We start from the raw sequence: 14,435 nt of genomic DNA, 5'->3' as shown, positions 1-14,435 counted from the left end.
TTTAAAACTTGCATGGCAATAAGCCCATTTTAACCACTAGAAGCAGGAAGCCATTCTTTGAGGTGTGTTTCTTTTTAACAATTCTTAGTTTTAAAAAATTCCTTTAGAATAATCCTTAATTATGCTAAATGCCATGACTATCTCTGTTCTTCTCTTTCTTGGAAGTCTCTTCTTGCATCTTTGTTTCACTTATCTGTACACTCTGCACACAGGTATATGGCGCTGAGAAGATACTGTGAACATACTGAGAAGAATGTCTTTGATGCTGACACGGCAACGTACCCTTAGGATATTAGCTGCATACCTGCAAGCGCATATTCTGGATAGTCTGTATACCTGCAAACTTTTCTCATTGTGTGGGTATGTCATAAATAAAGTAAATAAATGGGTAACACGGTCAGGCAAGTGCAATGTATAATGATGCTAATGTTTAGATGCAGGCACAGCCTCTATTTAAGGGCGACAGTAATGCACATTAAACGCAAACACCCACTATGGTGGTTATCTTAGGTTGCCTACACTTTGTGTACCTCTCTGTTGCTCACTTCTTTGCTACTTGCCTCCAGAAATGGGTAGTGTGTATTGATGGCCATGGAATGGAAGCGCTATAATAATGACGAAATTATCATGACTGAACAAGGACGGCTTGACAACCGCGGCATTACGACGACAGGGTGACGACAGCTGCGTGATGATGATTGCGTGCTGACGACTGCATGTGAAGAAGGAAAGATGACGACGGAGTGACAAGACAATGGAATGACCATATTTGAATGACAATAATGAATTTACGACAACTGAGTGACAACAAAGTGAGCGACAATGACAGAATGACGATAATGGAACAATGAAGATGGAACGATGACCATGGAATGACCACAGCTGCATGACGATGACGGCATGACAATGACTGCATCATTACAAAGGCATCACGACTGCATGTGAAGAAGGAATGACGACATTTGAATGACAATGATAGAATGACGACAACTGAGTGACGATGACAGACTGACAACGGTGGATCGATGAGGATGGGACCATAACGGAGTGACAATGACAGAGTGACAACAGCATAACAATGACGATGTACCCACAAAGGCCTGAGGATCACAGCATGATAAAGACACAATGACAACAACTTAGTGATGACAGCGAAACGGTGGAACCACATCGAGAGTGACCAGGACAGAGTGATGAGGACAAAGTGATGAGGACAAAGTGAGAGAGGCAGAACAATGAGAATGTAACCACGAGGCTTGAGGAGCATAGCATGATCATGACGAAATGATGACAGCAGTATGACGTTGATGGCATGCTGACGACTACATGATTACAAGGGAGTGACGACTGTACGACGACAGAATGATAATGCGTGATGACAAAGTGATGAATGAAAAATGACAAAGAAATGACGACAATGGAATGATGACGAAGTGACAACAGGCTATATATGGTATCTTGTATACACTATACCCGGACAATGAAGGAGTGATAGTGACGACGTGACAGCGAAAGTGTGTGTTGGAGATTATGCCGGTGCTTGTGTATGTCATCTGCCGCCCCCCGGCCGCCTCACTTTGCACTATATTCGATACTGGTCTGCCCTATACCTGGACAATCACGCAAGACAGTAGGAAACACCCAGCAAGCCAGCCCCCGACATATAAACAGTAGCACACAACTAGCGGCGCATAACCAGTGGTCCAAGTTGCATAATCGGAGAGATCGTAGTAGTCAGCACCCAAAAAGTGGGGAGAAGCGTCCAAGAAAACTTCACTTGAAGATACACAAAAAAGTATGCCGCATTCTCTTACAGTGCGTTCCCCTACTAATAGAGAGTACAACATGCAGTGTGCCAAGAAATACAAGAAAGTGAAGCTAGTGAATTTGGAAAAGTGTAAATTTTGGCTATTTGTAATTTTTGTAATAGAAAATACTCCACAAGAACTCTCAAGTAAAGATATTTATGAAGTATTGCCTTTTTAATACCCAAGGCACTTCCAAACCTCTGAAAGATCCCTTGCAGGGTCTCATTAAAGAGAGTAGGTAACAAGAGGGTACGTCAACAAGAGCCCGGAGTGACTGCTCAATTATGAACAGGAACCGGATGTCTAGGCACTAAAAATGCTGTTTTATGGGCCTATAACAGGCAATAAATTTAAGTTGTCGTTTAAGGAATATAGGCTCCAAGTAGTACTGTCCTTTAGGCTCATATATAGGCTCAAATAATAATAACTTTCGCTGTGCATCTGAGGATAAATTATGATTTTCTAAGGAACAAAGCCAACTATGTTTTGTCAAATTCACTTTTGTTTTTCGATAAAACAAAATGAGGCAAGTCGCATAGGTTACAAGATTTATCTGAAATTTAGTACAACTATACACCACAAGAAAAGTTGGAGAAGCACTAACAAAAAACAAACACCTTCTCAAGATTTTGGGGTTTCATATTGCACCTTTTTTCACTGACAGCATGCAGAATAGTAACACTCAACATACACGAAGTTAGGGGAACTTATTCGTATTTCGGAGTGTTTGATGATCCAACACCCTATGGAATTATAGAATGTTTGCCTGTCAGAACATTTGACAATTCTTTTAGTACCAAAAACTCTGGATTTTTGTCCTAAGCAGATTGAAGTTTTGAGCTAACTCTATCAGCAACAGGTCCTGGCATGGTGGCAAACCTTTCTTGAATGTCCAACTTGAGCCCCACATTCTGGGTCAGAGTTGCACTCCAGCACTCAAGTTTCTCGATGACGTTGGCTAAATATATTAAAAAAAGCGCTCAAATATGCTGAGCCGCAGTCTGTTGTACAATCGCGCAGTGCAGTTTGAGCCTTTCTCACAGCGATTCCCTCGTAAGCTGCAAAGCTGTTAATGACAGCCTTTACACCAGGAAAGCGTGGTAATAATTGGCTGCCTTCAACCAATTTCCCCAGTGGGTGATTATATTATAAACAAAATAAGGCTAAGACAACACACAAAAATATGCATTTTTATGATCTGAGAGTCCAATATAGTCACCAACATTGAAATAGGCATTTATAAGCACAATAAAAGCAACCGGTCTCTAGTTATGACTTAAGAGGAGCGAAGGGAATGGTGGCCATACCCAGCAGACGTGTGGTCGTGTTGCCAGCAGCTATGATGGCCGCTCGAGAATGGCCCACTGCAGGAAGTTTCGTTGAGACCACTCTGTGGGCACCAATGTTGCCCAGGGTGTACACATTGGACTCGCCTGCATGAGAGGAGGGAACAGATATGGGGGCAGGCAGTCACACCACCATGCGCACCATCTGCTACCCCCCTACATGAGTGCAAATGTGCATCTTCACTTCCACTTCTTCAAGCAAGCATCACTCTTGCTAATACTTTTAAGCAGTGCAACCTCTAGCAGCTTACAGAAAGGCTATTCTGAAGTAAGCAACAGAGTCAACGCACTTGAAAATGACAAGTTGCTAACTAATGTCAATGAGAAACGCAGCTGCTCACACCTTTTTGTCCTGTCACTCTTCTATTACTTCTGCCAAATTGCTGCATGCTGAGAGTGATATTTTAAGAATGCCGCCCCTTTTCTTTTTCATGACGAAAAAATTAAACAAACAAAAATGTCTAGATTCAATGTTCATGCATGCATGTATGTAGTCGCTTTCAGTTCATAATGGAAAGGCAGTTTCTTTAATAAGTAAACTGAATAAACAGATTAAGTTCATGACAGTACCATGCATGAAGACATCAGGTCGCACATACCTTCAGTCTTGTAGCGCACGAAAGTGTTCTTGTTCTCAATCATGACGTCAACGGCTAGCTTCTCGCAATACTGGGCTGTGATGATGGCAATGGTTGGCTGCTGCGAGCCATGCACTGTGGGCATCTGGCGAACCATCTTCACCTCTGTATAATGGTAAAAGCAAATCAGTGTGCACACTCACTTATGGTATGGTAGTTATTTTTCACTGCACTCCAGTCAACCAAAGCAGAGTGTGCTGAGGGTAAAGGGCGCAAATGAAACTTTCAACACCAATTACATTTTGGTGACATGCAGCACATACTGTCATTTTGCTCTACATTACTGAGCAATTTGAATTCTGTGCTATTGAGCACATTTCCACTTGAATATATGCGTTATGTTGCAGAGTGAGGCTGTCAATTATATTCTCATTCCATTTCATGGAATGAGGTAGTGGCATAATTTCAGTCCTTTCAATGCCATGTGATATGAAGCGCAGTGCCGACACGTGTCGAACCTGATTGGCTATCTTGTGTTACGTCATCAGGCAAGCAGCCTTGTTATAGTTCACTGTCTGCGAAATAAAGCAGTTCTGCATGTGCCCTCGGACCGGCTCTGTCACTCTGTCACCCGCTACAACAGTGGCGACGAGAATGGGATCTGAAGGGAAACTGATCTGGATGGAAACTGAATGTTCACGCAAATTTCCATTCTGAGAATGGCTGCACGTTACTGCTTTTTCTTTAATTTCCAGAAAGGTGCCACATAATAACAGCTCTGGCAATGTGGAGCTTTGCTGTTGTAGACTGTGTGGCAGGAATGCCTGAACATACCTGCGTATCCATGCATGAATGTGGTGCTTCCAAGGTAAGGTAAAGCCATATTCATGGAAACAAAGTCATTCCATTCCCATTCAATTCCAGCTACAATGTAAGCACAGCTCCATTATGATTTGATTTATGCACGATTGGCCACCATATCACTCAAGGCTTCCAAAATAATGGAATGATTACGGAGTCAATCCAATTCCGGTATGGCAGCTCTGCAAAATTGGTTATTCATAAATAAGCCCTCTCTACAGCAAAAGCAACTTGCCAGTGTCATTCTGGACCACACGGGTGAAGCTCCCAGACTCCATCTCTTTGATGAGGTTCTTCGACAGCAGCTCACGCAGATGCAGGTGAACCTCTTCAGGGGCGTGGTTGGTGTTCCTAAGTAATAGCAAAGCACAAGAGAGTAGACCAGTGGTGTTGACTTCAAGGAGTTGTTTCTTAGCAATAAGGCCACTAAATCCTTGAAGTAGCAGTGCGCCTTTCATGCACCTTCTCTCGTATGTGGTGCAAAATGCTGCCATCATGCATCAGATACAGAAATATAACAAAATTGTGCAAACTGTGAAACAGCTAATTAGCCCAGTTAATTGTCAATATGGTCAAATTCCAATTTAACAAGAACCTCAGTTTAATGAACTGCTTAACCGTTCTACGATATTTGCCCATAAGACTCTGCATAACTTTTTTCAATTTGTTCACTAATTTTGACTTGCACTTTCAATGTAATTAAATCACTGCACACATCACATATACATTTCAGCACTCTCCATTAGAAACACATTGAACTGGACAGAAAACCCCATTGCTGTAATATTTGCCAGTCTAGAACCTAGACAAGCGTGCATTGACCACAATCTATTCATGCTCACAGGGAGATAAGGTAAGAGCACTTTGTTGGAACAGACACTATCTTCGATGAGCTTAGACCACCGGTCAAATCTAATAGTGAAGCCGTTTCATTGATTTCTGCAGTCAACATAGCAATTACTGAAGTCTAATGATAGCATAACAAACCATACACTGAGATGCTTTTCAAACTATGCCATCATTTGCACTGAAAAATATGCTGGATGGTAATTTTCAGCAGTTTCTTGAAAACCAATGCAGCGGAGGCTGTTTGAAACAGCTCTCTTTGAATGACACTCATGCTCATCTTAAAAAAGGGGGGCAGTGCACGAAAAAAATGTGCAAAAAAGAGAGTGGATGACACAAATGCTGCAACTGCAGCGTTTGTGTTGTCTACTCTCTTATTTGAGTTGTGCTTTTGCACACTTCCCCCTTTTTCAAGATGAGTGAATACAACCTAGCCCAACTGTTTACTTTACTGACACTATGCTACCTGCTTACATTATCATAATGCAACATTCCATTGACAGAGATTTCTGGATTTGCATTTATGAACATAAACCCTCGCAAAAAATAATGTAGGCGCTCAGAAATAGCTTTGAATTTTTACAGTATGCCCAGCCTATCATATTGTTAAAATCAATATGCTAATGAATAAAAAAAAAGTTATATGAGAAGCGGGGTGCCAGTGCCAATAAATCGGCATTTGTTAACCATTAGCAAAAGAAAAGAAAAAAAGAAAAAGAAAGAAAAAAGAAAGAAAGGCACTGATAAATCTTAGAAAGCTGCTACAATTTTGACAGCTTTCTAACATAACATCAAGCACAAGCTTAGAATGAAAGAAGAGGTTTTAATATGCCACAGGTATTTACATCCTGTGAATGCAAATTGCTGAGTGAATGGCGTGCACATAAGTTTCAGGAAAATCACAGCAGTTTTAGGGGCGAAGCTCCTTAGGGTGTGGGTCTGTCCCTCCTCTGTAGTATGTAGTAGTAGTAGGTAGCCACGTCTACTTTTATGAAAAAAAAAAATTCCGCAAGTTGTGTCCGTAGCGCGGAATCGAACCAGGGACCCCTCGCTTCCGAACGCGCGGCGCTAACCACTACGCCACGAAGCACACATGGAGACACGCACCACGATGACAATAAATACCCAACATTAACGAAAGACTGCGCGTTTCTAACGCGTTTGTGCTAGCGCGTTACGGCGCGTGTAAGAAGCTGGTGTAAGACGCTGTGGCCTCTCCGCCTTACCCCCGTATTCATAAACGCTCCTCGACTTGAACTTGACTTGCCACCGCCTTGGGCAGCGCGTTCGAAATGCGTTGAAGGCGGTGGCAAGTCAAGTTCAAGTCGAGGAGCGTTTATGAATACGGGGGTTATACTCTCTCAGCAGTCATGTGATAGCGTCGGCAAACGCGGTGCACGTTTCGGCATGTGTAAACGGCTGCGTAAGACGCTGTGGCCTCTCCCCCTTACTAGAGAGTACTGCACGTTTCTAACGCGTTTGTGCTAGCGTCCCCTTAAGCGGGAGATGGTGCAATTATAATGAAGGGCGCTGTTATAAAATAGGAATGACGTCACATACGGCGCGTGTCATTGGTGGAAGTCAATCGTTCCATTTAGTGCGGCGAGACTGGGCGAATTACACGGAGGATTCACGGTTTACCGATGATTCCCTCCGGAGCTTCGCCCACTCATCATCATTCACCCCGTGGATATGCGGTGATTTTTTTGTTGACGAGTGAGGTTGCACACAAGATAGCGGCACTTACTTGGAGAGTTCAGTAAGGGACACAGGGTTGGGATAAGCTGACTCAATTATCTCCAGGACCTTCTCTTGAGTGAGCTCCATCTTGGCCTCGAGTGTGCTGTCATCCAGAGACACTGAAAGTGAAATACCATCCAGCTTCACAACTGAGCTGAAGGTTGTTTGGTTGTGGAGCCTAATGTGGAACATTGCAGACACTGTTTCCGTATTGCGGCAAAGTATTAAAACCTTTGGCATTGCTATATGGTCACCCCTGCTGGTGACCATATATCAAAGTATAGATGCCTCTATGACCTGTATAATTCCCTCATTATCAGAACATACCAGTGCTAATTAATGCAATGCTATAGAAAGGCTTTACAGATAGCCCTGTCAGGTTTTCAGGGGCCGGAACATTTTTAAACAGACTCTATAGACCTTCCCAATGACAGCTACCTGATCTGTGTAATGCCCTCTTGACTGTTCTAATTTATTTATTTATTTATTTATTTTCAATACTGCTGCTCTCCTTCGAGAGCGTGGCAGTTGGGCAGTACAATAATTCTTCTGTACAGTGCAGTCAAACAAAAATGCAGGTTATACAAAAAGGATATATACAGTGCATGTCACATTACGCATGAGTCCACCAAAAAAGCATTGCAGAGTGCAGCACATGCTTTATACCTCTGCACAACAGTCCAGAAAGACTTCTGTGAAAACAGATGGCGCTTCAAAATTAATTTACTGATTCAGTTTTAGATCCCAAAGCTACAGCTGAGGTACGAGAAATGCCATGGTTCATGGCTATGAATTAAACCTGATGCTTTCTCGCATATGCGCATTAAGATCTCAGTACACAAGCATATTCACATTCTGGCCTCACTAAAATGTGACTGCTGCAGTTGCTAATAACTACAGATAAAAATAGTAACTGCCTTTACAGCATACAAAGTAATTAACAACTGCGAAACAGTGCCAACACAATGCATGTGATATGCAAGCACTTGAAGTACGTCATAGTTTTTGACTCTGATAGAACACTGTTTAACATGTAAGAAAATATAATTGAGTCTAAAACCTGTACAATTTATGAAAGTATGGCCAGCAGCACACTTTGGTGCTCAAGACATAAAAGCTTCACTAACCGAGCAATGTGAAAACTTTATTTTTAGGCACTGCAATTTATAAAAATGAAGTGTATATAGCCAGTGCTGTTAGGTTGATGCGAGGTTAGAAAAAGCAGGTAAACATAACATCAACATTCCTGTGAGTTGGGCATTACTTTAACCAAGCACACTCCTGTTTAATGGCAGTACAATTGCTAATCATCAAGCAGCATTTATTAAGACAAACATCTGTAGCAAGTATCAGTATGCAACCATGTATAAAGAGAAAGACTTCAGTACCAAATTCAGATCTAGACAGACAATTTCAAGCACTGCCTTAAGCATGTTAGATTCTGTTAATCTGCACACAGACTACTGTCATGCAGTTTGTAAGCAATTTGTCAAAGACTACCAGGGGAGGCTATTGCTTCATGGGCAGAAACAAAGCACATTCTTCATATCAAGAGTAGATGAGCCTGTTTTAGGATTCAAGGAATGAGGGAAGTTCGTTCAAAGAAGTTCATTCAAAGAAATATTTTGATAACTATCGATGTGCGAGCAGTATACTTTTTCAAATAACATTCAAATAACACTGGCTTCAAGCATCGCCAGTAGTTGAGGGGTAAGCAAAGCATGTTTATATTGTTCAAACAATGTTCTGCCATATGCTAACGCACAGAAATGAAGGTGCTCCTACCTGCCTAGAATGCGAGCATTAGACTAAATCAAATTTCCAATTATGCGGTTTAAGGAGACTTTAACCTGTACTAATCGTTGGTGAAGATGAACAGAAATATCCCAAACTTTGGGATGCCAGACAACAAAAACCCCGATTTCTCCCCAGTGTGCCTCATCGTAAATAACACCCGATCTTTACCCCCCAATTTTAGAAAACATAAAGCCTGAAAATGAAGGACCCTATATAAACACAACACATAGCATTATGGATTCACGTATGGGGAGCTTTATTAGTGCAATATGAATTAACTCTGCACAAACGGTAATAATAAACATAAAGATGCCCTACACCATGTGCATCCATGCATCCTATAGTTAGTAACCCAACTTATTGTGCAAAACAATTTTCCATTTGCCCAGCCATGATGCCTTCTGCAGCAGAAAATACTTCTTCACTGAGAAGCCAGACTATGATTAGACTATTGTATTTTGAATTCGAGGGTTTTACAGAAGCCCGTCTGGTCAGGATGAAACATGAAGCAATAAAACTACAGACACCGACCGAAAGAAATGCTAAAAATGACTAAAAGACGTTTCCGCTTCGCTATGGAAGCCTTGTTCACAATGAGGTGAAGGAAAGTTCGTGAAGCTTATGTATTCTTCAGCATGTGATGTAAGCAGTGCGTGGATGACGGGGGGAGGGTTCCCTCACTTCGATTGAGCATGTGATAAGTTTTCTGTATCTCCAACGACTCCAGATAGAGCTGCGATTTCAAGTTTCTTTCTTGGCCGATAATTCTTGAGTTTTCAAAGTCAATCTTGTGGCCTGTTGCATCCGTATGCTCAGCAAGGGCATTCGAAACTGTTCCGTTTTTTTTTTTTTTTTTTCATATCTGATAACAGCAGCGTGTGAATGCAGGGCCAACAGTACTTTTAGTGCCTTCTATTGACAGCCACTAGTGTTATCAATGAGGTTATGCATGATGGATACTGTGGTGCAGGAGGTTTCCTGTCTAAACTCAGAAAAGAATATGCCCTATTACCAATGCTATTGCGTGCTTCGTGTACTACTATTCAGCATGTCCTTATTGAAGTTACCATGTCATGATTGCTTCAGAGGCACAGCACCAGTGACATGCAACATTTCCTTCAAGAGGAGATGAAATGTGCTCTGAGCTGCGATGCTTACTGTATATACCGTATTTACTCGATTGTAAAGTGACCGCGATTGTAACGCGAGGGGTGACTTTTCATTGCGTCCATCAAGAAAAACAAAACCGCAAAAGTAACGCGAGGGGTGACTTCTTGTTGCGCCGAGCAAAAAAAAAATAAAAGAGAGAGAAGAAGAAAATCGCTGAAGTAACGCGAGACCACCGGATGCATGAAAAGTCGCTGTTTCGCTCGAAAGGCGAAGCATTAATTGCGATGGCAAGTTAGTAGAGAGCTATACGGAGTAAGGATAGTAGTTTTATCGGCTGCATAAACTTGGACACATTCGCTTATTAACTGAATTAACAAGCATAGTATCAGCGCGCACAAGCAAATATGAGTAGACCACACTCGATGACCGCAGACAACCACTGTCAAAACGCTGGCGTGAGCAAGCGCGGCAGCACCAGCGACCGAAGGTTCGTGCGGTCTATCATTTCAATGGAAACTAAGCAGCGAAAGCACAGCGCATACAAAGGTAAAAGCTGTGTGGAGATCACTTTCAAGCTACGGTACGCGCGACAGCCCACAGCCGCGCAAAGTACAAGTATGCGGTTGGTGGCAGAGTAGAAGCCGCGCCCCCTCCCTCCTGCGCTGCCTTCTGGCTTTCTTCCTTTCACGTGGGAGATTGAGTCGCCAGTTCCCCTTGCGCCCGGTCGCAAGATACGCATTTGGTGCCGCAGCTAAACATCACCTCCGCTCCCTGCCTCCCATCCCCCACGGGTTTTCGCACGATGGAAGACACCACGTTTGCTCTCCGCCGTACGTTCGCTCTCTGTGAAAGCACGCGTCCCTCGCGCGCTTTCACTCGCACATTTTACTGGTTGATTAGAATTGGGTGTATCATTGCGCTTTTTAGATAACTTGAATTTCAGTATTCGATTGTAACGTGAGGATCGACTTCAGTGTTTAAAGATATCTCCAGCAATTTTGAGACATTTTCAAACCGGTACCTCAGTAGAAACACAGGGTACAGCTTACGCCACACCTCAATAGTAGCGAAGAAACCCAGGACAAACTATGGCATGCAAACTATCGAATATGAAACCATGCGTTTATGTAATACGTACCCTAACATTGTTGATGTCGCTAGAGATTGTAGAACTCTTCGCCAATTTAAACACTTCATAGTGAACATGTTTCTCTCTTCTGATCTAGATATGCTGTACAAATGTTAAAGCAACAGTGAATTCTTCAGTGTAAAAGGTGCTTGGTTGTTGCATTAGTGATGTAATAATTAAATTCTTTAAATGTTACTTTTATGTTAGTCATGTATTAACTCGTTTGTATGTTATTTTACTAGCAAATGGTGTTCCGCAGTGTGCTTCAAAGATTGTTTTGTATGTAGTTATGAAATGTCTGTTTTACAAACTGCTTTTGTAACTTGCAAATTCCGCTATCTCTGCTGCCCCAGCGAGGTAAGGCCTAGTCAGGAGATTTAAGCCCTCCTTTTGCCTTACCTCGCGGGCAAACCTTGTACCTGTTTTGCCCGAATAAAATAATAAAAAAAAAAGGTAGAAAAAATCTGGGAAAAAACTCGCGTTATAATCGAGTAAATACGGTAGTGATCAACAGTGGCTTTAACAAGGAAATCCTAAGGCTGGAAGCAACATTTCAACAAGTCACGTGGTCAAAACATTGACTTCAGTCTCGGGTCTCCCTTGCTTGGACACTGTTGGTCATTCCAAGTCACCATCTCCCTGCAAACTCCTGCCCTGTTAAGATCACTGCATATAATATTTCCAATAATACCAATGGCTGTCAACAGCAGTCACAGAAGTTACTGCCAGTAATGTACCCATGCGTTGCTGCAAATATATGTGAGATATACACATTACTATCATTCCCCTAGACGAGGTTTAGTATGACACTCAATATGCAAGCCATGTGTTTAAACAGTACGAATGTTGGCATGCTCATGGAGCTAAGCTTCCTAAATGCAGGCATGCTAAAGACAGCCGGGCAGCATCTCCAAGATGCATGCATTATAAGTACAGTCGCCACCTTCTCGATGCAAGAGGTGCACGTGGCCAGAGTTGAACTTGACGATTCCCTCCAGCTGGGGGGCAAAGCTGTCTGGAAGCTCAGAGTCCTGCCCCAGAGTCAGGGAAAGCCAAGGGTCTGCAAGTCAGGCTGCCAGTGGCTCAGCTGGCACAAGGGGCAAATGTGTGCTCTCGCTGCATAAACCTTGCGTGGATCCTCGGGGAATGTGCCCTAACTCTTGAGGATGCTTCCATGACTTAGGCCACAGGACATGGCCAGTTTTGGATGCTCAAAAGTAGGTATCTGCTGCTGAATGCAGCCAGATTTGTGTGAGCTCCGAGTGAGCTCTATGGTGTTAACAGAGTGCTAACTTGGGTTGGTTGGTTGGTAAATACTTAAGCAAAGAAACTGTGCTTTTGATCAGGACAAAAGAAGCAACACAAACAAGCGCTCACTAGCAACCATAACATTTGTTTGTAGTGAAAAACAACATATACGTACTTATATGTAGCTTTTCACAATGAATAAACATTACGCTTGCTAGTCAATGCTTATATGTGTCATCTACTTTTGTCATGTTCAGAAGTGCTGTTCTTTTTGATCAAATACACAATGTTTTAGTCTCACATAGGAAGCACACTGCCTCTGTTGCAAAGACTGCCACATTTTTGTCTTCAGAGACATTCCAGTGTGTTGAGACAATGCTGCTAAGGTTAACATTAAACTCGCCCTAAGCTCATGACTACATTTTTTTTCTCTGTCCAGATATTGCATATACATCGCACAAATGTGAATGCCCCAGTGAGGCTACATGAACAAAGATAGCTTTCACACCCCTGGAACCCTATTCAATGATTACAGTGAGGAAAAACATGTGGTAAGATGGATCTTACTCGGGCGTCGGGGAGGCTCAGTAATGTTCTCCAGTTGTCGCATTTCAATCTCCACCTTGCGCATGCTGACATATTTAATCTGCATCAGCTTCATAATCTTCTTTATGAAACCCACATAATCTGCAAAGAAAAATTCCAAACAAATCCGTGTAATCAACCACTGCTACAAATTCAGCTGTCGTAGCAGCTTTCTTTCAGTGGTACAGTGGGCCGTTATGTAATCCTAAGTTGCTCATCCTTGATGGAAAGGGGGAGGAGAGGGAATGCCCCTCCTTTACATCAGAGGAGACAATGACACAGCGTGTTTAATACTACTGTCAGATGCACACTTTAAAGGACCACTGAAATTTGTGAGCCCCTTGGCTCCCTTACACAAGCTCGCACAAAGGAGACAATTAGGCATGTGGATTTCAATGGCCTTCGGTTTCAATGGTCACTGAAATTGAGCGTGTGACTGCAATACAGCACATGTGGTGTTTGACCGTTGACCTACTAGTGTGAGAAAATGCAGCAAGAAACATAATATTGTCCTAAGCTGTTAAAATTAGTAAAAATTTCCGGGACTGTGAACTTTAACACAGCACCACTTACCTTATCTGTCATATTATTATCTACATTGTCCCCTCTGGTGTAAAGGAGGGGTATTCCCTCTCCTCCCCCTTTCCCAGCCACAAAATAAAATTTAGTCATATTTCCCATGGATGTGTCCTAAAGGCACATATTTGAGGAAATGCTTGGATCCATGTTGGTCAAGTGGCCACTCAGGTGTTTCCAGGGGCACAATATTGACTCAAGCTGTGATTTTTTTCAAGGTAATGTTCTTCTAGCGTTGTGAGCTTCAACAGAGTGCCATTTTCTACATTTGGTATAGTCATTGCTTAGTGGTTCTTAATGTCTGATATATATTGAATTGATTACTAATGGAAAGTTCCTGTCACTACAGGATTAGGCACCAAGCGGACCAATTCCATATCAGTTTCAGAATGAGTGGAGACAAAAGTGGAAGCAGAAAGTGGACGGTAAAAATATGCAGTCAAAACTAGCAAAATCAAGCACATCAGTGTTTGTTAAACAGCAGCCGTGATCGATCATAATGCAATATCAGGATCCTTGAAAACCTTAATTTCTTTAAAAATGACTAAGTGGACAAGATCTTGCTAACTTGGGAGGAAATATTACAAGGATATAAAGCTGTACGCCAACCTAACCCGTGGTTAAAGGATAAAAAGCTTTGTATATGCAAGAATATGAACTGAAGACAAACAAATGCACCATGTGCAAGGACCAGGAAACTTTGCAAATGTTGTGGCTTGAAAATACCGATTATGGCCAAGAGTGCTCGATGACACTTTTTGCCTTAGATGTAAGACGAGCACACTATAAGAACTTGTACTTGAATGATGGG

General features: G+C 42.3%; 2 protein-coding genes across 3 annotated transcripts in view; both read right to left on the bottom strand.

The window, feature by feature from the left end:
* Positions 1 to 14,435, bottom strand: part of LOC119455891 (chromobox protein homolog 1) — a 212,059-nt gene that overhangs the window by 115,372 nt on the left and 82,252 nt on the right. The window lies entirely within an intron of this gene.
* The window catches only part of LOC119455894 (uncharacterized), an 84,406-nt gene that overhangs the window by 17,878 nt on the left and 52,093 nt on the right, over positions 1 to 14,435 (bottom strand). Inside the window, exons 5-10 of one of the 2 annotated variants that reach the window (XM_037717417.2) lie at positions 13,031 to 13,150; positions 12,159 to 12,275; positions 7,187 to 7,298; positions 4,829 to 4,944; positions 3,754 to 3,897; positions 3,116 to 3,241 (exon numbers count right to left, since the gene is read on the bottom strand). In XM_037717417.2, the coding sequence (XP_037573345.1) occupies positions 3,116 to 3,241; positions 3,754 to 3,897; positions 4,829 to 4,944; positions 7,187 to 7,298; positions 12,159 to 12,275; positions 13,031 to 13,150 (735 nt within the window). The remainder of the gene's footprint in view (positions 1 to 3,115; positions 3,242 to 3,753; positions 3,898 to 4,828; positions 4,945 to 7,186; positions 7,299 to 12,158; positions 12,276 to 13,030; positions 13,151 to 14,435) is intronic. The other variant, XM_037717418.2, reaches the window with a different exon arrangement.

This window comes from Dermacentor silvarum, chromosome 6 (genome assembly GCF_013339745.2).
Source record: "Dermacentor silvarum isolate Dsil-2018 chromosome 6, BIME_Dsil_1.4, whole genome shotgun sequence".
Lineage (NCBI taxonomy): Eukaryota > Metazoa > Arthropoda > Arachnida > Ixodida > Ixodidae > Dermacentor > Dermacentor silvarum.
The sequence above is the reverse complement of the archived record's forward strand: the minus strand, read 5'-3'. Positions and strand labels throughout refer to the sequence as shown.